Source organism: Lepisma saccharinum, chromosome 5, assembly GCF_977018435.1.
Source record: "Lepisma saccharinum chromosome 5, izLepSacc3.1, whole genome shotgun sequence".
NCBI lineage: Eukaryota > Metazoa > Arthropoda > Insecta > Zygentoma > Lepismatidae > Lepisma > Lepisma saccharinum.
The window spans coordinates 28,060,271-28,082,223 of NC_139233.1; the positions used below are offsets into that span (position 1 = coordinate 28,060,271).

Here is a 21,953-nt window from a genome sequence, read left to right on the forward strand (position 1 = left end):
CGCAACTGATGGTGTCATATTCGAGAATCTTTTTAAAAAATCAACAATTACACTTGATAAATCTCCACACTCAATAATATATGCATACAAATCATTCATTTTAATTGTTGCCAACTTTTTAATAATTCTAACCCCTTTGGCTTCTTGAATAATGATCAACTTTGAATAATCATCAACTTTATAGCCTCCATTCTCTAGCATAAACTCCAGAAAGTTCCATTCATGGAAGTACATTATTGATTTTACTCCCATGTTCACAAATACAGAAAAAATATCTATATATTTTTATTTTTGTAGTACAAATTCATAATACAGTTTCTATATTCTTCAATATACATCTCCATAATATAATCAAAAATGTAATATCAATATATGGTCCAAACTGCTAAATCTTATTAACAGGAAAAAAAAACATATTCCTACTTCAGATCTTGTTGCGTTATAGGTACCTTCTGTAGCAGCTGCATTCTTATAACTTATAACAAAAAGTGCACATCCAGTCCCATTCATGTATCTTTATTATGAAAACATTCTACAAAATATGACATGCCTTTTACACAAGCAAATGTACATGTCTATCTCAGTATACAAGAAGTGGATCAAAATTAAATCAATTTTGTTGAGCACTCAGTTAAGTAAAAGATCATGCATGCCTAACATGTAGGATGCCTGTGAAATAAAAGTTCTTACTTTGTATGAAGGAGACAAACTCACACAGTATCACAAATATTTCCATCACTAGGACTCTTTCTAACATCTGATAGCTTTTTCTGGTGGAATTTAAATAAATGGGCCCGCAAACTGCTTCGGTTTTTAAATTTTATGTTGCAAAAATCACACTTCCAATCAGTCTGTCCAGCACCATGTTTATCAAGAATGTGTATTCGTAAGTTACTAACTGTACTGTAAGCTGCCACACAATGAGGACATATGTAATTTTTGGGTCGCCAACTCCTTTGTATCCATGATGGAGTCTGTTTAGGAGGAAGAAAAGTAAGGCCAGGTCTGCTTCTTTTCAAGCCATTATGACCTGAAAAACAAATCCTTTATTCAGGACATTGTATATCAATGACAGCATAAATTTATACGGACTGCATGATGAACTTTGTCAAAAATTGGATGCAAGAATTGAACAACCACAAACACAAAGGACGCATAGGAAAAATAAACGTTATCATACTAAATTTTAGTGTTTCAGTGGACACAAAACTAGATTAAATACACCCAGTAACAAATAGCACAATGAGGAGAAATTGAGATGGGACATTCAATATCCTTAGTCATTATTACGAATCCAGTGATAAGAATAACTTACTTCTCTCATGAACTGAAGATACTGTGCAGAATTACATAATGTGGAGCTTTGAAGGTAACACTGCATGCAATGGCAGTGCAGGTCTCGAACTCAAGACATTTTTTAACAGCTTTGCCAGCATACTACTGTAGGGTTTCTTTTCCAACTGGCTATCTCAGAGAAACACCCACAATACTTCAAGAAAATAGTTGTTTCCCAATGCATGCCATCAAATGTGTGTACAGAATCATACGCTAACAGCAGCAGCATCCTAAACAATGCAAATTGAACCCTTAGCGAAGATAGTCTTTGCAGATATACTATGAACAGATGATTGATTGATTAATTTAGTTTATTTTACTTCCTGTTTTCTGACTCTTGGCTAATTTGCGAAGATGGGGATGAGTGATGAAATTGATGAATGGACATTCACAAACAACTAAGCCCAAGCGGGACTTGAACCCCAGACCCTTGGCATCGCAGCGTGATGTGCTAACCACTCGGCCACACGGTCCAGCTATGAACAGATGAAAAGGATGAACCTCAAAAGAAAAAATATCTCTGCTTCTTCCGTACCCTAGCCATCTAAAATTTCCTTCAAAATTCAACAATATTTTGATATTTTATAATAGGCTACAAATACATCCAGTAGTGTTGGTATAATACTCAAGTCATGTATCTGCTTCCATGAATGTCTTGTCTTGAGTGTGCAGTATCTACCTAGTCTTACCATAAATACTGTCACAAAGTTTTAAGTTAATTGACACAAAATGCTGAGAGATATTTTAATATCCTAACAACATTACTGAAATGGATGCATGACAAATCAAAATCACAAATCAATATTCATAATGGCCGCCCTTAGCACGCACACATTCCGTAAGTCTTTATGGCCACGCATCAATTGAATTACACAACACATCGACTGGAAAATGAGCAACTTCCTTCAGAAGAGGCCAACCGCTTTAAACTTTCAATATTGGGATGTCTCTTCTTACAAGCCATCTCCTGAAGCTTGGACCACAATTTGTAGTCCAAAGGGTATAGGTCCGGACTTGGAGATGGCCAATCTGAAGTGGAAATGAAGTCTGGAACATTTGCTATGAGGGAACGCTCCATTTCTGTGAAAAAGGTGTTACAACATCAGCCAAAGTGTACCAGGAAACAGAGCTTGAGAGACTAGTCAAGAACCTCAACAACACCCTCCCCCATGGGCAGAACTGGAGCTTCTAGCAGGATTCAGCCCCAACATATGGGGCCCGAACAACACAGCAGTGGCTGGAGGCAAATGTACCAGACTTAATTTCCACTTCGGATTGGCCTTCTGCAAGTCCGGACCTATACACTTTGGACTAAAAATTGTGGTCCAAGCTTCAGGAGATGGCTTGCAAGAAGACATATCCCAATATTGAAAGTTTAAAGCGGTCTCTTCTGAAGGCAGTTGCTGATTTTCCAGTCGGTATGTTGCATAATTCAATTGATGCGTGGCCACAAAGACTTACGGAATGTGTGTGTGTGCTAAGGGCGGCCATTATGAATATTGATTTGTGATTTTGATCTGTCATGCATCCATTTCAGCAATGTTATTAGGATATTACAATATCTCTCAGCATTTTGTGTCAATTTACTTAAAACTTTGTGACAGTATTTATGGTAGGACTAGGTACTTCCATGAATGTATTTGTGTACAATCAGTCAAAATCTGCTTCCATAAATGTCTGAATGTACAATCAGTCAAATGCTAATTAGATGCACTATTAATTTGAAAACTATCCACATACACCAACATAAATCCAACTTTGAAATTGAATATAACACTGTCAACTCCTAGTTTCAACTACACAAGTCATCCCCTATTTTTCTAATTTTAATTGATACATAAATAATTCTTCTAGTGTTATTTTCTTGGTGTATCAATTCTACAAACATGCACCTTTCATGAGATATACTGCTAGCATTTAAACAATATCTACAGGATTGACAAATATTTCTCTTTTTTTGGGGGGGGGGGGGCAAGCCCTGGAGCTTGCTGCAATAAGTTAGCATACAGCCATCATTAAAAATGGTAAGAAGTTGACTTTATGCTGATAGGTTAAAGTAAAAGCTGGACATTATATATATATATATATATATATATATATATATATATATATATATATATATATATATATAGAGGATCTGAACCATTGCACAAGATACTTCCACCAAGGAATCCAGGACCCCTTGATTTGCAAGGCGACAGCCTTACCTCTACACCATCAGGGAGGTAAGAAATTGAAAGCAATTATAACAATATAACTAAAGGATTCCTGGTTTTTCAGCCTATTCATATTGTTTAAATGTATTACAATTTCTCCTTTTAAAAAATGCACATTTGTAGCATTAAAGCATCATGATGAAAAAAGAAGTTTCATGAGAAAACATTATTTATATACAAATTGAAGTTTTAAAAAAAGATTGCTATGGTAAGACTGGCAATTGCAAATAATTTTAACAGGTTTCTCCCCTCTTCAAGAACACGTACAACAAGCTTGAAGCCTCTACAACAACACACTAGTTTTTTAACAACTGCTATCTGTTTATGAATCTAGTGGCTGTTTAGTGAGACATTTCTGAACCTCAGACAACTTTTTCTGATGATATCTCCACAAATGAGCACGCAAACTACTTCGATTCTTGAACAAAACATTGCACGCCTCGCATTTCCAATTCCCTGGTTCCGTGCTATGCTTGTCTGCAAAGTGGATTCTCAAGTTCCCTACAGTGCTGTACATGGCAGGGCAATGGGGACATTTGAAACCCTCTGTTCGTGCAACATGCAACAAAGATGGGTACTTCCTGTGCTGCCACCACCAAGAGATGAGATTGGGATGAACAGGAACAGGTCTGCTTTTCAAGCCATTATGACCTGAAAAACAAAACCTCTGATCAGGGTGAATGTACATTATATGAACAATGGCACTCACAACAAACAACAAATCTCTACATGACAACAATAGTCCATGGTCATGCAAAGATTATGTGAATTGGAGCATTCCTCTGTGCAATTTTCCTAGGGATGTGTTTAACCGTTCTTTTTTTATCTCTAATGTTGTCTTGATATTTAATGGAACGTTCACTATACCACCCCATGAGAATAAAAAGACAGGGTTAATTTAACCAATCAGTTTTCAACTTGGGAAATGTGTGTTAATGAAATTAATATCACCGATTAATGCTTCAAGCTTGCCACTGCAGTGTTCCCAAAACCTTCCAAGGTACTACAAATCAAGAGAATGCTTGTTTTTATTTTTACTCTCAGAGTAACTTCACTTAACACTAAATTGAATAGCAACTTTCAAATTTACACATAATGTTTGGAGAACAATATTTCCATGTTGCATAAAAAAAATCTCTGCTTCATTTGCCACCAGGAAAGCTTCAAGACTTATACTGCTATATATTGTAATCTTAACTAAAAGTCATTATTTGTAATATCTGTTGTGACAGCAATAACTGGCATGACGAGCCAAAGAAGGAAATAGAAACAAAGCAATTTTTCTGTGTGTATGAAGTACAAATGCACTGGCTTAATTGACCACCCTGATTTGATAAACACGGTTTTCCCTAGTGAAGCAAGTAAAAACAATTTCTTTATGAATAAATAAAATTATAAATTCGAACAATTGACATAACATGCCAAATATGTAGAAAAGAATTAAAGCCATAATCAGGGAACCAGATGTTGAGCACTATGTTCTTATGTAAGGTATAAGAGCATCAATAAAAGAAGACTTCATATGTAAGACACTGAAGTACTAAAACAATACCTATTGTCCATGACTCCTTTATGATTTAAGTAATAATGGCTACCAAGGCTATGCTTATTCCGAAAAATCCGTCTGCAAAGCTTGCACATCTGACTTTCATTTTCACAATGCCTGTCAACAATATGCCTCTTCATATTAGACCTCCGAAGCAGCTTCCCGCATAGAGGACATGGAGATTGGAGGGGTTTTGGGCAGACAAAAGCTGCAACGAGAATTCAGGAAACAAGGATAGAAGACAAAACATGCTATAAATAAATGGAACTTAACAATTTTACCTAGGTTCTAAAGAAACAAAACCTCAGAGATTGGAGTTAATTGAATTTACGGTGATTCTGTAACAACGTATGCATTGTTAAGGATTCTTTTAAAACCAAAATTCCTATCATTTATATTTGGGAATATAAATTTTGAATATAAAGGAAATGCATGATGGAAGTTGTTTTTCAGGATAGCATGCAAGTTGCAGGTTTTAAGTGGGTATTGCAATAGATCCCTAACAGCAATTGCCTCCGACTGTAGAAATGCTTTTCATGCAAAAGTGTCTCCAGTGGGAGAAAAATTCATCCCAATCATATTTCATGCAATGGTTTACTACAGGCAGATGAAGATCTCAATTTTCTTTTGAACCATCTTAAAAATCACCACAGATATCCAGCTTATGTAATAAGCATGCATTCCCTTTCTGGGTGGGATGAGTGTGGGTAGTTATTGATGTTCACCGCATCACTTTCTATGATATTTTCCAATAAGAGCCACACTTGTACACTTCTGGTCAGCTGAAATGGTACATTCCTCGGCCGTATCAACTGTGCCAATAATATAACAATTTGCAAAAATTTACGATCATGCAATTTTGGAAGTACAAATAAAGCTTATTAATCTTATCTCAGTTTTCTATCAATGGTGTTCCATCACAAATACAAATGCTTCAAAAAATACATTGATGCCTGCAATGGACCTCAAGGAACTTTCCACAAATTCATATACTTTCAGATCAACAGAGTAGGTTGTAACAATGTATAATTTTAATAGAAAAAATTTGCTGTGGTATTGTTCATGCAGAAAGAAGCCTCTCAGTGTTTCAACAAATAAATGTATTGTTCTTCATCAAGAGCAAATTAAGTGGAGTTGTCTTAATGTATAAAAAGGTAAAAATATTGAAAGGATAAAATTATGTTCATGTTCTTAGTACTTCTCAGGCAACAGTGAAGTTAAAGAGCCAGTACATTTGTGGAATATCAGCACAATTCTCGACAAATGTATACTCTCTTTCCTTCAATGTTAATTGGTTAAATGAGATAATGAGATTTCTGCATGAATACCACAAACAGTTATGTAAGAAAATAACTTCTATTAAAATGCAACGAATGTGGTAAAAATTGACAACTGTGAAAGAACTTTACGATATGTCTCCTTGCATGAAACACAAAAGTTTGTATTCTTGAACATAGTGTACAAATAAAACATGGTTTCATCGCCAAACAATTACAAAGTAAAAAATAATGTCTGCAAATGCTTCCCAAATACACAAAAGTTGTGTACCCAAAGCAACTCAAAGTATCTGTTGTTCGTGCATTGCTGGATTCTGTAACGATTTCTTTTCCTCTTTATGAAACACTGCCATGTGTGTTGTCAAACTGTTGACACTTCTGAACACTTTCCCACAGAACTGGCAGGGGGACCACTGACTTGGTGAGTGACGATCTAATATGTGCCTTTTCAAGCTAGTTTTCCTCATCACCTTGCCACAGTAAGAGCACGGGCTGTGGGCTGATATGTCACCATATGGTCTCACTGGAAAGAAACCAGTGATCCATTACTTTTCATCTTTCTTAAACAACATTACGATATAAGTTTTAAAAAAAATAGTTTATAATAATACAGCATTCAGTTAACAGAAAAAAAAGGGAAGTGTAGAAATTACTATGTGAATTCCTACCTATTACAGTACCTAAAAGGCCTAACTGAAAAAATTATCCCACACTTACATTTTATCACTTTATCATCAGTCGGTAATGACTCCAAAGTAAACATCACAAAAAATTACTTCCAACCACAGCTCTTTGATCTTCAGCCATTGCAAACTAGCAACGAAGTGAGAAACGAAGATAGGAGCTTTTAAGAGCCGCCATGCCACCAAAGACAATTCTCAAGTATCCACTTATTACTTTGTCTAAATCATTAAATCTGAATGATAAAACTTAAGTCAACCATCAATGTTCAGGGTGATTAATACTGCCAGGACAGAATTGAAACCTTAATTGCATATACAAGAAAATATTAAATAGGAAAATATATCTTTATTATTGCAATAATCATAGTACAAGAAGAAATTCCAGCATTTTACACATAATTTTAAGCTTTCAGTTTCCAACTAAAGCTGATTACACAGTGTGGCGCTTTCCCACACAGTTTTATTTTGAACATAAAAAAATTAATAGTTCTTGTACACTATGTTTCATTGTTCACTGTCAATATTTATAGATATTACAGTTATGGATCATTTTTGTAACCCAATAAATGGTACAAGCTGAATAATTTAGTTGAGGACACTATAATGTACTTTGTAACTCACATGTATAACTGTTCACACAAAAGATGGCAAATCATTACAAATTAATCTGTTGTTATATCATAAACAATAATCTGTTGTTATATCATAAACAAAGAAGGTAGCCTATTCTTAACAAAAAATTTGCTTAAAAATGGACAAACGGGGTTTATTACTAGAAATACATGTGTGTTTTGTTATGTGGAGATTCTACTGTACTGGAATCCTTCATTGTTGTAGGATTAATTCTAACACCACGGTGGTAAACAGAAATGTGGTTTGTCAAACTGTTGGGGGTTCTAAACAATTTATTACAATACTGGCACTCTAATGACCGACTTGGTGGAGAATGGCGATCAACAATGTGCCTTTTCAGACTGGACTTTCTCATGACCTTGCCACAGAACAAGCATTCACAATGCACAGAGATTGCAGCTTCTCTCACTGGAAAGAAACCAGTGATATGTTAAAAAGAAAATAAAAGACAGGCTTCATTTTATCATTAAGCTAGACATATCATCATTATTGCAACTACTTGATCTACACTCTGCCCCCACCAAAAAAAAAAAAAAGGAAGACATTGAATGGGAGATCATGAACACTGAAATCACACACACACACACACAGACAAAGGGAGAGAGAGAGATCCTAAAACAAATAAGTTTGGTTACTAACAGAATGAAAGAAAGGCCAGCTTCACAACATTAGATAAGAGAAAAATGATTATTGTATTGGATCTCTGTGTAATAAATAATTATTACATTAAAAATGTGGAAAAAGTGAATAATCGTTTCACCTATTTGTAGTGTACTGCAATTACTACTCAAAACAAGTAAGAAATCTAGCATGTTTCAAAATTGCTTAGAAAAGTAGTTGTGTGTATGTGTGTGTATCTCAGGTGGGGGGGGGGGGGGAGTTGTACATACAGTCTTGCACTGTAGTTTATATAATGCATAAGACTAACAAAATATCAAAATCCTTCCAAAAGTGTTATGCACATGTTTACACATATTTAGGGAAAAGGAAGTGGAATAAATGAATAAAAGAAGTTGTTGCATGGCTTAAATATACAGTTTTAAATAAAAAAATAAGAAGAGAATTGTTTGATATTGACCTCTCCACTGCCACAGTGGCATCTCAGTTCAAGTACAGTACGTGTGTACATCTGTGTGGGTGTGTGTTCATATCATCAGTGTACTGCCATCATCGCGTCCAACAAAGGAAAGCATGGCACCTTTAAACAAGCAAAACAAACAATAAATGACAGGTGAATGGAAGTTAAGGTACAACATTAATTCACACCATATTTTTCGTCCCTAAGCTGGTCACGAGAAAGAAAACCCTGTGGCATTATATCCTTTCATTGAATGAGAGTTGATCTCCCTAGTCAGGAGTATTGGAGCACCAGTAAATTTATAGCTTAAGTTAAGACACTAGAGACTAAAGAAGTTTCTTGTATTCAAATTCAGTTTTATCTATTGCATAACAAAATACAGGTAACACCGACCCTGGTTTGATTCAATGCAGCGATCTATCGACATCAAGTGGAAAGGAAGATTCAAAAAAATATATATAATGAAAAAGTAATAATTCCATATTATGCTTTTCTTTTTTCTGTGTGTGTGGTAGCCTTCAGTTGCCTTGTAATCAAGGGGTGTCGGATTTGATATCTGGTGGAAGCACATAGTGGTTCAGATACCACTTTAAACTGTAGGTACAGTCATGATTACCTTTCTGTGCATAAAATGGACTTAAAACAACAAATCAATTCAATTTTTGCTAGGTCTATTTCCATCACAGATTTTTACTACCTTCAATACCAATAAAACTATTTCTAATATAGATGGGCAAAATGAATCCATGGATCAAGAACTCACAGAAAAGTGTGTGTTCAGATTGGTTCTATCAATCCCTAAAACTACATTATTTCTGTAGCCATGAGATACAAAGAGGATTTACTCAAAATACAATGTAAAGCATACTTCATGAACTCTCTCTCTCAGACCTAATCTTCGGGGTTTTCATCTGTTAAGGTCACATGTGTAGGACTTTTCCTTGATGAAAGTGACTTTCCTCCATTTTTCTGTTTTTGTGTGTTGTAGCAATATGTGTCTGCAGGCTATTCTTTGTACGAAAAACCCTTCCACAATAGCAGCAAATCTTCAATTGGTTCGGCATGTGGCGATCAACGATGTGCCTTCTCATATTACTAGTTCGTATCACCTTTCCACAATGTTTGCATGGACGATAGTTAAAGGAAGAGCTGGCGATATGAACTAGAAGAAAATGGTACCTTGTCACCATCAAATTTATAATGATTCATCTTGGTTAAAATTTGTAATTTTTATGTCAATAGGAATACATGTGAATATTTAATGATAGTAAATTACCACAAATGATACTTATAAATGAATACAAAACACACTGGCATGCAGGGTTGGCAAGGTAATTTAGTCAGGTTTTTTACGTAAATTACGCGTAATTTATTTCACGTACAAAACCAGTTCCTTTACGCATATGTAAAAAACTTTTTTTCGTAAATTAGTAATATAAAAACTACTTTAATTATATTGCACTTTAAACTTTCATTCTCTTACACATTTCAACACAAAATCATTGTTTATACAACCACCTCACGCCCTCACCCTAACAGATTCTTAAAATAGAACTGCTCTTTCACATATTTCTAAAAATGGAGAAACATGTTGATATATACGTCTTGCACTAGTACTTGTATTCATAACATAACGATTAATGACAATTTATTTAGATTGGATTTCAAAGTTTTAGTAACAAGTTCAAATTCCTTTTTCATGCGTATTATACACTTCCATAGGCTAATTATGATGTTGAGTTGTTAGTTTCAAGACCACTTTATGCACAGTAAGGTTAAGTGGAACTGGATCTACAGTTTAAAGTGGGATCTGAACCACTATAAGACTCCACTGGGTATCCAACCCTGGACCCCTTGATTACAAGGCAACAACCATACCACTACACCATTAAGGAGGCCCTCTAATTATGATGTGAATGTGAATATGACAGTTTGTAAAATTCCAATATAAATTCGGAAGGAAAGTTTTTAAAGCCTTTTCTTGTTTTCTACTACTGCCAACTGCTATACATAATAATAACCATCGCAAAAAGAATATTTTATTTTAATTTTTATGTTTGATTCTTGTGTTTTACATACTTTACGTTCTACACAAATTTTACGCATAATTTGTGTGTCATGTTTTCTTATAGAAAACCTTTTTTTTTTACGCGTAATTGCACAACACTGCTGGCATGTAATTTCAATTCAAAAGCAATTATATTTTTTGAATGTCTTAACAACTGTCAACACTGATGCTATTTGAATCAAATGAAGTTTCAAAAATTATGAAACATGCATTATAATATTTTCACAGCTTTTATATTTGCCTGAAAATGATGCCTCTTCAACATCACAAGAACCAATTCAGTTTTTGCAAGAGTCCAGGAATCCCTTTGAAGGGAATGTGGGAGAATTCTGTGTCAGGTCTGCTGATGCACTTTTGCTCTTCCTATCCCTATGGTACAGTGAAAGGTGATTCTGGAAACTGTTTGTAGTCCTGAAGATTCTTTGGCAATACTGGCACTGAGAGGTCTGACTGGGCAAGTGGCAATCTAAGATATGCCTTTTCAAGTTGCATTTTCTTACGAACTTTCCACAGTACCCACAGGGGCTATACATGGCTCCAGAAGGTGCAACTTTCTCTAGAAAGAAACCATTATTATGTTACTAAAATTTTATCTTTCATAATGCTAGTAGACTGTTCTGTTCCCCCTTTTGACAATATAAGGTAGTCTCGTGTCTGGTAAGAACTTCTTATTAGTATCTTTCTTATTTTGTGTTGTTGTTCTGCCACTTTATGCTAAGCACCATGTTTAGGATGAATGATTAGATGAAACTGATGAAGGGACACGCACAAGAGGGCAGACATGCGTAAGTCAGAACTTGAGTGGAGAGTTCCAAAAGTTTACCACACACAGTACACCCTTCCCTTAGTAATGTAGTAGTTTGTAATTCTGCAGCGTGGCAAACTAAAACTTCCGCACATTAACTTGTAGACCAATTTTCCACGCATTTCTCGCACTTCGTAATATCGAACAAGCAGTAAGTGCAGTCTTCCTCATACATGTACTACATTAAATAGTCTCTCGCAACACTAGTTTACACCACACACACACCATTAAGAAGAACGTAATTAATAATTACTGACCCCGAAGTCAAAACTTACTGTTTGTGGGCACCGAGGCAAAGAGTGTGTGTCTACTTAGACCTCATTGTGCTGCAACTGTATTGCCAAAGGCAGTCAGCGAGAGAGAGCAAGCTTCGTACTGTGTCAAAGTTGCAGAGGATCATTGTTGTGTGTAAGTGATGGTGTTGCCACCTATACATGACAAAAAAATGCAAGTACTAAATGAAATAACATATAGAATACGCAACTAAGACAAGGTAGAGCAACGAGGAGTTGTGACATATTTTCGATGCGTAAGAATTGTCGTTTGCAGCAGAAAATAGTCACAAAAGTTAATATTAGCTCTCTCTCAAGACATTATGATCTTTATGATGCTGCATTGCAAACATGAAAGTGTTCATAAAATACATATGTTGCGATTACATGCATTTGAAAAGAGTACAATATTCCAATTATTTTCTACTATATTTAACCACTGACATTTTTACAATGAAGTAAGCTATAAATTCCACAATTTCTGTGACAGGGAAAATAAAAAAGCATTTCAAATTTATATTGAGGTAATATAAAGCTTCATCTTTCAATATTTGTAAATGAACTATAAAACCATCTTGTCTTTTCTTTATTACTTTGTGATAATACATTCTTGAAATTTTCAAATAAAAAAAGTTAAATAGATTTACATGAAAGTAAACATGAGAATACAAATCATTTTCCTGTCTTTCTTTAGCTGATCACGTTAATGTACTTATCCATTTCTCTTTCAATACTCATAATGGGTGTGTGTGATTTATATCAATTTATATACTCTGGCCATAAATACTGTTACAAATTTTCGGCTTGGACTGTACATCCCATAGTCAGGCGCATGAAGCATGCTTGTGCTGAAGCTCACTCTTGACCATTGTGTGTTCAACTGTGAAAGAGTAAGCATGTATCTTCTTCTGATTAACATGGCACAGGGCGAATATAAGAAAAAAGAGTAGCCGTAAATGCTCTGCATATGGTTGGAAAGTCACCCATTGAGATTTTCCAGCTCCAAACCCTGATCAGCAAAAGGTTTGTGTATCGCAAAATCCAGAGATTCACCGAGATTGGTAGTGTGAGAGACTGCCCAAGAGTTGGTCGACGTCACACTGTATGAACAGCAGTGGCTGTTAAAGCAGTGGTGGATCACGTCCGCCAACATCCCATCTGGAAGCAACTGATAATGGCACGGAAGCTGAACATTTACAACAAACAATGTCGAGGGTACTTAATGAAGACCTTGTAGCTTACAGAAGGAGTACTGGCCATTCCCTGTTGCCACAGCTGAAGAAGCAGAGGGAACTGAAATCGAGACTGCTCCTGCAGCGGTACACAGACAATGGGCATCGCAGGATCCTCTTCACTGAGGAGAAAGTGTACACCACTGAAGAAAGTTTTAACTGCTAAAATGGAAGGGTGTATGCTTCAAGCTCTCGAGAAGTTTGTGAGAGAGTTCCGCAAGTTCAGGGATGCCACAAGACCTCCTCAGTCATGGTTTGGTGGTGAGTGAGCTATGACGGTTCCACAAGGCTTCATTTTTGTGAAAAGGGCTTAAAAACCAGTGCGAAAAGTGGAAAGTGTCCTTGGCCATCTCGTGATGATGAACCAAACAATGTTTCACAAGGAACCCTGGAGCTTCAAGAAAGATTCTTCCCCAGCTCATATAGCGAGGATGATGCAACGGTGGCTGGAGGCCAACATGCCGGATATCACCTCAACTGCTGATTGGCCAGCAATCTGCTAGCCCTGATCAAAATCCTCAAGGACTGCAAGAAGAGGCACCCTATAATTGAAACTTTAAAGCTCTCATTGATGGCAGCAGGGACAGACTTTCCCATCGAAAACATCCATGCTGCAATAGATGCCTGGCCAGACACACTTCAAACCTGTGTGAAGGCAAAAAGTGCACATTTTGAAAACTGACTGGTGCTATTTGTGTGCAATATATGTAAGTGTAACAAGTGTGTAACAGTATTTATGGCTAGACTGTGTACAGTTACAAGTATATTAACTTGCCAACACTTGCCAAACCAACACATTCAATATGCCAAACAAGAATTATAAATGCTTTAATATTTGCAGTGCAAATAGGCGTGTCTTGTGCAAAAATATTCAGAACAGTCTGAAAATCTCAATGGGAGACTTTCTTTGTTTAGTACCACAGTATAATATCTTCCCTCAAATCATGGCACAAACATTACGAGTGGATTACTGTTCCTGTGCCACATAAAAGTTACCAACAAGTGCAATTATGTATTGCTTCTAATCAACTAAGTGGCCTGAACTCCTGGGCCTAAGTCTCAAACTTAATTTAAAATCAATTGCTACTTGTTCAACATCCAATACCTTAGCTCTGTATATCAGGAGCTTTCAGACCAAAGTGGCAAGCGATAAGCAATGCTTGTCACTTGCGAGGGGCATGTGTCCCTTGGCACTTTGGTGTAAAATCACATGTCACTTATCGGCTTTCACTTTGGTTTGGAATGTCCCTCACAGTGCAAGATGCTGTAAAGTTGTATTTTCTGAATACCACAATAATATAACTACAGGGTGTTTCTGTTCTTGACATGTCTGCTTGAAAGTGAGTTTCACTTTTCAAGAACTCCAGCTCCAATCTATTTTATATTTGGCCAGATTGAGCAACTCGCACTCAAGGTTTCCTGAAAAAAATTGAATCATGTCTTGTGATGGGTGCCAACTAACGTTTCGCTCAGCACAAGGGTTGGGGCAGTGCTAATATAAGGTATTTTCTTCCCAAAGCTACTACTAGTGCTCAAATGACATGGAGCATCATCTTAATCATCTTCAAAAAGACAATTTAAATGCATGTGAAAACAGCAACAATGTAATAGAAGAGTAAATGTAATCCCTCTCGGAGACAACTCCACACCTTACTCAAGTTGCTTCAAACAATATATCCAGGGGTAGAAAAATACAGGGTGCCTGGTCACCAAGGCTCCTGAAAATTTTCACCTGACACAAGAATTTTTCAGTGCTAAAAAATATTTATTTAATACTTCCACTCCTTTTTTTAAAAAAATAACTAGTACAGTATGTGTTGTTTTGTTTGTGTATTTTCTGTATCACCTGCTATCTTTAAATCAGAATAATAAACATGTCATTATAAATTGTTTCACTGTCGCTAGCCAAATTTTATAATCTGTGATGATATTGTAGTTAGCAATGTATTAGAATGTATAGCATTGCTGTTACAAGTTGAGCCTTATTTAGTAATTCCACTCGGATTCAAGAATTAATTACTTTTAATCCAATCTTGTATTAATTAAAAAATGTAATGCTTCAAGATCAAATTTCAAAATGTGTAGCTATATCTTAGTTGGATTCATGAATTTCTTTGGAGGGGGTAGCTGGTTGGTACCTGAATTACTTTTAGTTTTTCTAGCCCCTGAATATATCTATCGAGATAAAGAGTGCCCTTAGCTAATTTCACAATAATTACATATTGATTTCAACAGAATGTGTCTCATTTAAACGCAGCACCTCCTTTGAATTCCGTAACACTTCCTGTTCTATATGCCACTTCTCAAAGCAATTGCCAAAACACAACGGAACGTCACACAGAGTGCACATGTAATAAGTCATTGTCCTTGAAAAGTCACCCTTCTTCCTTCTCTCCCAATGCCCCTTGTTGCAGTATCTGCAATATCTTCTGGGATTTCTTGTTTTCATATTCTCTTGCTGTATTCGAACTGGAAAGTGTTTTCCATTTGATGGAGACTCTGGAAAATACATAGTCGACATCCCAAGAACAAACGGAGGCATTGTTGAAATGCTTGCTGAGCATTCTGGTCTCGATACAAGAACTGCAACAATTAATACGAGTGCAGTTAACTTTCCTCACTTTGGAAATATTATATCACAATTGAATTATCCATTAACTGTATATGAAAATGTAATGAACGAAAGATATGCTTAATATAGAACATCCACAATATAATAGGATGTAGACAGACAAATCTTGCAAGAGAACAAAGACATGAAGCTGTGGTATTAAAAATGTATGTTTTACAAATGATCAAAATTGTTTTCAAATACAGCAGGTTTCGAGATAATTGAACTAGAAGCAAGTGCATTTAAAAATCTTTTAATATGTGCATTTGTTACGTGAAAAAATAATATTTTTAGGCGAAGTTTAGAACGTCTTACCTTTCGAGTCGAATAACTCAGTATCTTCTTTAAAAAGATTGGCTTGAGAATATCTTGAGCCTGCAATGAAAAGATTGTGATCTGTTTATAACCATGCGTGTGCACTGTTTCTCAAGCCCGGATTCTAGTTCAAAATGTTGCAGTAGGTGCACAAATTTGTTCTCTAAATATATAATTTTCGCTATTAAAAAAACGTTCTTTATGTCTGTGCTGTTACTAACTAGTTCCATTAAAAATAACACTAAATTGAATCCACTGATTTCAGGCAACAGGAATGCTCTCTCAGAGAAAGCTGACGACCAACAACCACAAATGAAACCTTTTTCGAAAGCTTATATATCTCAAAGCCTCGCAACTATTCAAATGCCATATCATTCCACCGTCAACGTTATGGTAGAAAAACAAATGAAACCACATTATGTATTATGCTCATTTCCCTTCCTTTTCTGACTGTACATAACTAAATTTTGATCTAGCACATATTTTCATCTTTTAGGGAACTTAAGTATAACAAAGGTTATTTATGTATAAGTTATTTGAGTAGATTGTAAAATACTGCAATGTATGTTCTATAACAACCCAGAAAATCCCAGATTTTATAATAAAACTTCAATTTAATTCCAAACATTTATTGCTTATGTAACAATTGCAACCCTAGAAATATTAATGCATAACATTATTTATTACAATTTTGTGATAAAGAGTAGGTTATTTCACTGGTAAAAAAAAGTAGAGTAAATGAAACGTTAATTTACAATAAACAAACAAAAACAAATATTCAGCATGAAGATATAAACAAATCATTTTAAAAATAAATTAGCTTCAAAATTGATAGATCAGCAAAATCTTGACGGTATGTCCCATTGTGATTCCCCCTCTTTTCTCTAAAATACATGTACAATGAGCTTCACATGAAATGTACAGCATTCACCAGCACTTTATTAATTCAACTTCAACAAAATTTAAGGTAAAAAATCTAACAATATGCTAATGCATCAACTGTTAAAAATATTATGAATATTGCGACTAATATTTTCCTTAGAATAAAAGTTCAGATTAACTACAGTCTGTTGCAGGTTGTTATTAAAGCTAGCATAAGAACATGATCTAAATCAAATTTAGTCACTGAGATAAGATGAAGATTCCAAGGGAAGACTTGACATACAAACCTGAACTAGAAAACAAATATACATGAGGTGATTCTGAGATTATGCACAATATATAGATGCACGGAATCAAAGATGGTAGTCATTGAAAGCAAAAACTAGTCATAAGGCAACACTGAATGAAGAGAGAAATGCCGAAGATGAGTGCAGAAACCCTTTCTTCAATATCATCTTAAAATCAATACGAAGAACTTCTACTTTACACATATGGCAAACAATATTTTTAAGTTTTGTTTATATGTATAATGCAATATATTAACCTCCTAATGAAAATAACCTCAGATTTTGCACAAAAGAATTACCTACTTCTATACAGTCAACACCTGTGAAATGTTTTACAAGTCTTCCCTTTCTCTTTCAAACAATGTGATTGTGTTTCAAAATGTCAAGTAAACAGATAATGAAATTCATGAAGGGAAACAAAGGAAGTTCTTTATAAGCCATATCTTCTCATGAATAACATTCTACTGATGTGTTACCAAAAAATGTAGTCCCTTCCCTTGTATAAATTCACACAAAATATCCCCCCTAATGTTTGATGGTTCTGTACATGGCTGGTTCTCTTGGCATTTACAATATATTCATGTATGATTCATTCGCTGTGCTGTATTCACTGGTATTGGAAACTAATACTGTTTCTCGTCACTGGGACTGCCCCAGTTCAGCAACTGGGACAGGGGTGGCGAAGTTTCGGTAAATATCATTTTGTTCACTATTCCATCGGGAACTTCCCTATGCTTCAACCTGACATGAAATCTCAAATCAAATGTGGCAGAAAAGGTTTTACTGCAAGCAGGACACCTGTATCTCCTCAGAGTATGAAGCCTCTTTACATGCTTATACAAGTTAGCGTAACTACTGAATTCCTTGTTGCAGGCTGTACAGATCAGCGGAATGGATGTTTTCAGTGCGCTTTTGTCACCTGCAACAAAGGATATCTACTTCAGAATTTAGAACAAAATGATTATAATTAAGAGAAAAAACATAAAAAGGTTAAAAAGTCTAAAACATATACAGATGTCCTGCTGTACGTGCAAATAATATTACAATGCACCTGTAACAACACTATCATTTTAAAATGAATTTATTATATGGTAGACATCTAGGAAAGAATTTAATTTCACAAAACAAGTCCATTAACTGCCTTAGTTATGAATAAGAAATCTCTTGTTCACAACTAATTTTGTTCTCTCCTAACTCTCAGTACTTCTGACAACAAAAACTAATAAAAGCATTTAGACTCCTGTTGATAGAATAACTGAAATATCTACAGGAATTACAAAATAATTATTCAAATAGTATCGTTGTTCAATGCACCTGCAGTAATATGAAAATTTGGAACATTATATTTCAAGATTTCAGTAGCAAGAAAGCATAAAATTACAAAGTTGGAATTAATATTTGTCTGGAAGTTGGTGATAATGATTTAATCGCCATACAATCTAAATTAGGCATTACCCGTTGTTTTTATCCTACCTCCTTTTTACATATTAATGTCCATGTGAACATTTTGCTCATTTTGTTGATGCTGGGGATCAAAGCTATGATCAACTTGTCAATTACTATTGATACTCATGGGTAAGTAGTAACTCAAAAGTACATAGTGCTTTAGATACCCATCATCAGCAAAAAGAGAAATGAAAATTAGAAATCTCATACACTCTGAGCATATAATGCTATAATAGGGTACAGGGGAAATGCAAAAATGGATAATATCCAGTGATCAGCCATAAAATTTCTGGAGAAGATACTGAGAAAACTTCACTCTCGTTCAAGCTATTCGAGGGGTTGCTTGATCGTCAACCCAGGTAATTTCTACTAATAGCTAACGTAATCTTGATTAACTATAATCTGTTGCTGTTCATGTTATAACGATTGTGCAGAAGCAATGAATACAATCAGTTCCTCAGATCAACCACAACCTATACTGGTTTCATCCTCAGCTGAATTGAATAACTTAGTTAACATCCTCGCAAGAATAAATACACCACTCATATTAATAAGAAGGTTGTTCCGTAAATTATCTTTAGGTACAGCACGCCAAATAATCTTGGTTGTATCAACATAGATTCTAACCATGGCAATGACTGAAATCCCTCTCTACATAAAACCAGAAATAAGTTAACGGTATCAACAAAGTGAAAACAACTAAAATCAATCAACATGTAACTGGGATGAAAGCAGCAGCAACACAAGTGGGATCCGCACATACCAAGCCATTTACTCAATGAACAGTGGGTATGGAAAGTTAAGATAAAAAGGAGGTAAGTTGTTATACTTTTTTTGTAAGTTCCATTGCACTCACCATCTTACATGTTAAGTATATTTGCTCAACCAATATTCAAATGGCACATATAATTATGCAAAGTGTTTTTAGTCATCAGCTTGCCTATCACATTGCTTTAAGTGTTCAGCACATTCTTGTCGATTTTAATTTCCTCGGACAGGATTTTAGCCTTTCCAACAATTGATCATCCATGTTGGGAGATGACGACAGTGTTTTTTTAACTAATGTTTTTAGCTTTGTGAGAAGAGCGAGCCTCTTCCACTGTTTGTGAGGACAAGTTTTTAGTCTCTCTTTACTTTTTCAATGTGTTGTATTTGTCCTGTGCAGGTCTCTCTAAATCCCACAACTTTTAACCTTTCTCAATGGAGTTTTTACACCTCATTTTTAACTTAGAGTTTGAGTGAATTTTTGCTTCTTAAGTCCACTTTATGCACACAAAGGCTAATAGGGACTAGACCAACATTTTAAAGTAGGATCTGAACCACTGTGTCTCCACCAGGTATCAAACCCTGAACTCCTTGATTGCAAGGCGACGTTTTTTCAATTTTGAGGTAAGGATTTTTGGTAAGGGATTCTCTCCCCATATACACTGAAGGGTGAAAAATGGTCGTATGTGCCGACACACCCAAAAATTGTAATTCACCACCATCATCACAATATCTACCAATATTCTCTGAATGATGCATGAAATATTCTCTGAATGATGCATGAAACAAAATTTAGAAATATCTGGATTTTTAAATTATTTTAGAATCCAAGGTATCATCCATGGAAATGAAGTACATTTTGTGTCCTGGTACCTGTACGAACTTTACTGACAATGCACAGAGTAGTAACATTTTGTGTGCTCCTTCTCGTGCATAGTATCTAACCAGGAGATTGTTTCCCCCTTACAAGAAATTGATTCAAAAACTGTTATTAAAAAAAAACTTGTAAGTTGACAATACACAGAAATATCAAAATAGTAATTTTATTTTAAATGTAAACAACATATTGATATGCCATAAGCATCCAACGATCATTGCCAGACTCCTAGTAAAAGGTATAAATTAGTGTGTAAGTATATCTGTAAAGTGAAGATATACATATACAGTCTTCTTATCAACACTGCATACACTATTAAAATGATTTCACTTTAATAAAAAAATGGTGGAAGATGGTATAAATTTAATACTTGTGAATGTGTCAAAAAAGTAATTTGCATTATAGAAAAAACAGCATATACATTTCAGAATCTCAAATCCAAGTAGGGTACAAGATTTCAGAAATGTGTGTATTTCTCTGCATCAGAATTCATAAACTTCTACTTAAAATTCCAATAAAAATCCCCATTCATACAAATGTTAAAGCTTTCCATGCTGCATTACAAAATGAAATTTTGACAAAGGTGTTGGCCTTAAACCCCTTTCTGCATGCAGTTCATGCAAATAACTGTTTTCAGCAGCGTCCCTGTGCATGGGCCACACACGAAACATTTGCAAATATTGCACATCATGATTGTCTTATTGCCTTTGCATTTCCTCACTTGGCATTGTCTTCTCTTCAAGAACGTACTGGTCCCAAGTTCTTGAGTTTCAGCAGACTCACACCTTGGGAAAACAACACCAGTTCGAACTGCAATGAGAGGAAATGTGTACTTACTGCAGAATCTAATCTTTTGAGCAGAAGCAAGTGTATTTAGTGAATTCCTTTCTAATCTGGAAACTATGTTCCTTCCCACACTTAAGATGAACAACATATTTTAAAATTTTGGCCATTGTTCCCTATGTACAAAACTCTTTAACACCTTAATGCCTTCAATATTATGAGAATACCAATACTAAAATTTTATATGTGAAAAGTTGTTAATTGAGAGTTTACCCACTACACAACCACTATGCTTAACCATGATGGATGTGAACCAAAACATAAAATGTCTTCCAAGGTATAATAGAACTTACATTTTCAGTGTCCTTGTAATCACAGACATTTTATACTGAATAACAATATAAAAAATGCCCTTGCGGTTACAACCTCTATTTACTTGCCATTTCAAGTCATGTACAAACACAGAACAATGCCTTTTCCAAAAATCAACAAAGGAAAGGTGCACGTTTATGTCAAAAGTTTAAAAAGGTTAGGTTAACTACATTTTTGTAGCTCACTGGTTGTTATAGTTATGTTGGTAAGAAGGTATAAAACTTCTTCCTGTTCATTTAAGTCTTGTACGATTTTCATCCTTTGTGGTTTGAACTTGTATTCTTTCAATAGCCAATGAGAAGAATCCAGTGTTTCAATCAACTTTCATCCCACGTTGCTACGAAACAGATGGTTACAAAACGTCACTCAACATTATGCATGACATTAAACATTCTGATGGAAATGTTAACCATAGTAGGTTGTAGCAGTTAAGCAAAATTTGTATATCATTAAGCTCAGAGGAAATCAAG

At 35.2% G+C, this 21,953-nt stretch overlaps 1 protein-coding gene across 50 annotated transcripts in view; it reads right to left on the bottom strand.

Moving 5' to 3' along the window:
- The window catches only part of LOC145987728 (uncharacterized), a 319,042-nt gene that overhangs the window by 237,068 nt on the left and 60,021 nt on the right, over nt 1-21,953 (bottom strand). Inside the window, exons 6-7 of one of the 50 annotated variants that reach the window (XM_083122327.1) lie at nt 16,072-16,131; nt 501-1,030 (exon numbers count right to left, since the gene is read on the bottom strand). The exons of 38 other annotated variants lie outside the window; for them this stretch is intronic. In XM_083122327.1, coding sequence (XP_082978453.1) covers nt 711-1,030; nt 16,072-16,131 — 380 coding nt within the window. In that variant the 3' untranslated portion in view covers nt 501-710. 11 more of the 50 variants (XM_083122334.1, XM_083122377.1, XM_083122333.1 and 8 more) reach the window with 11 other exon arrangements.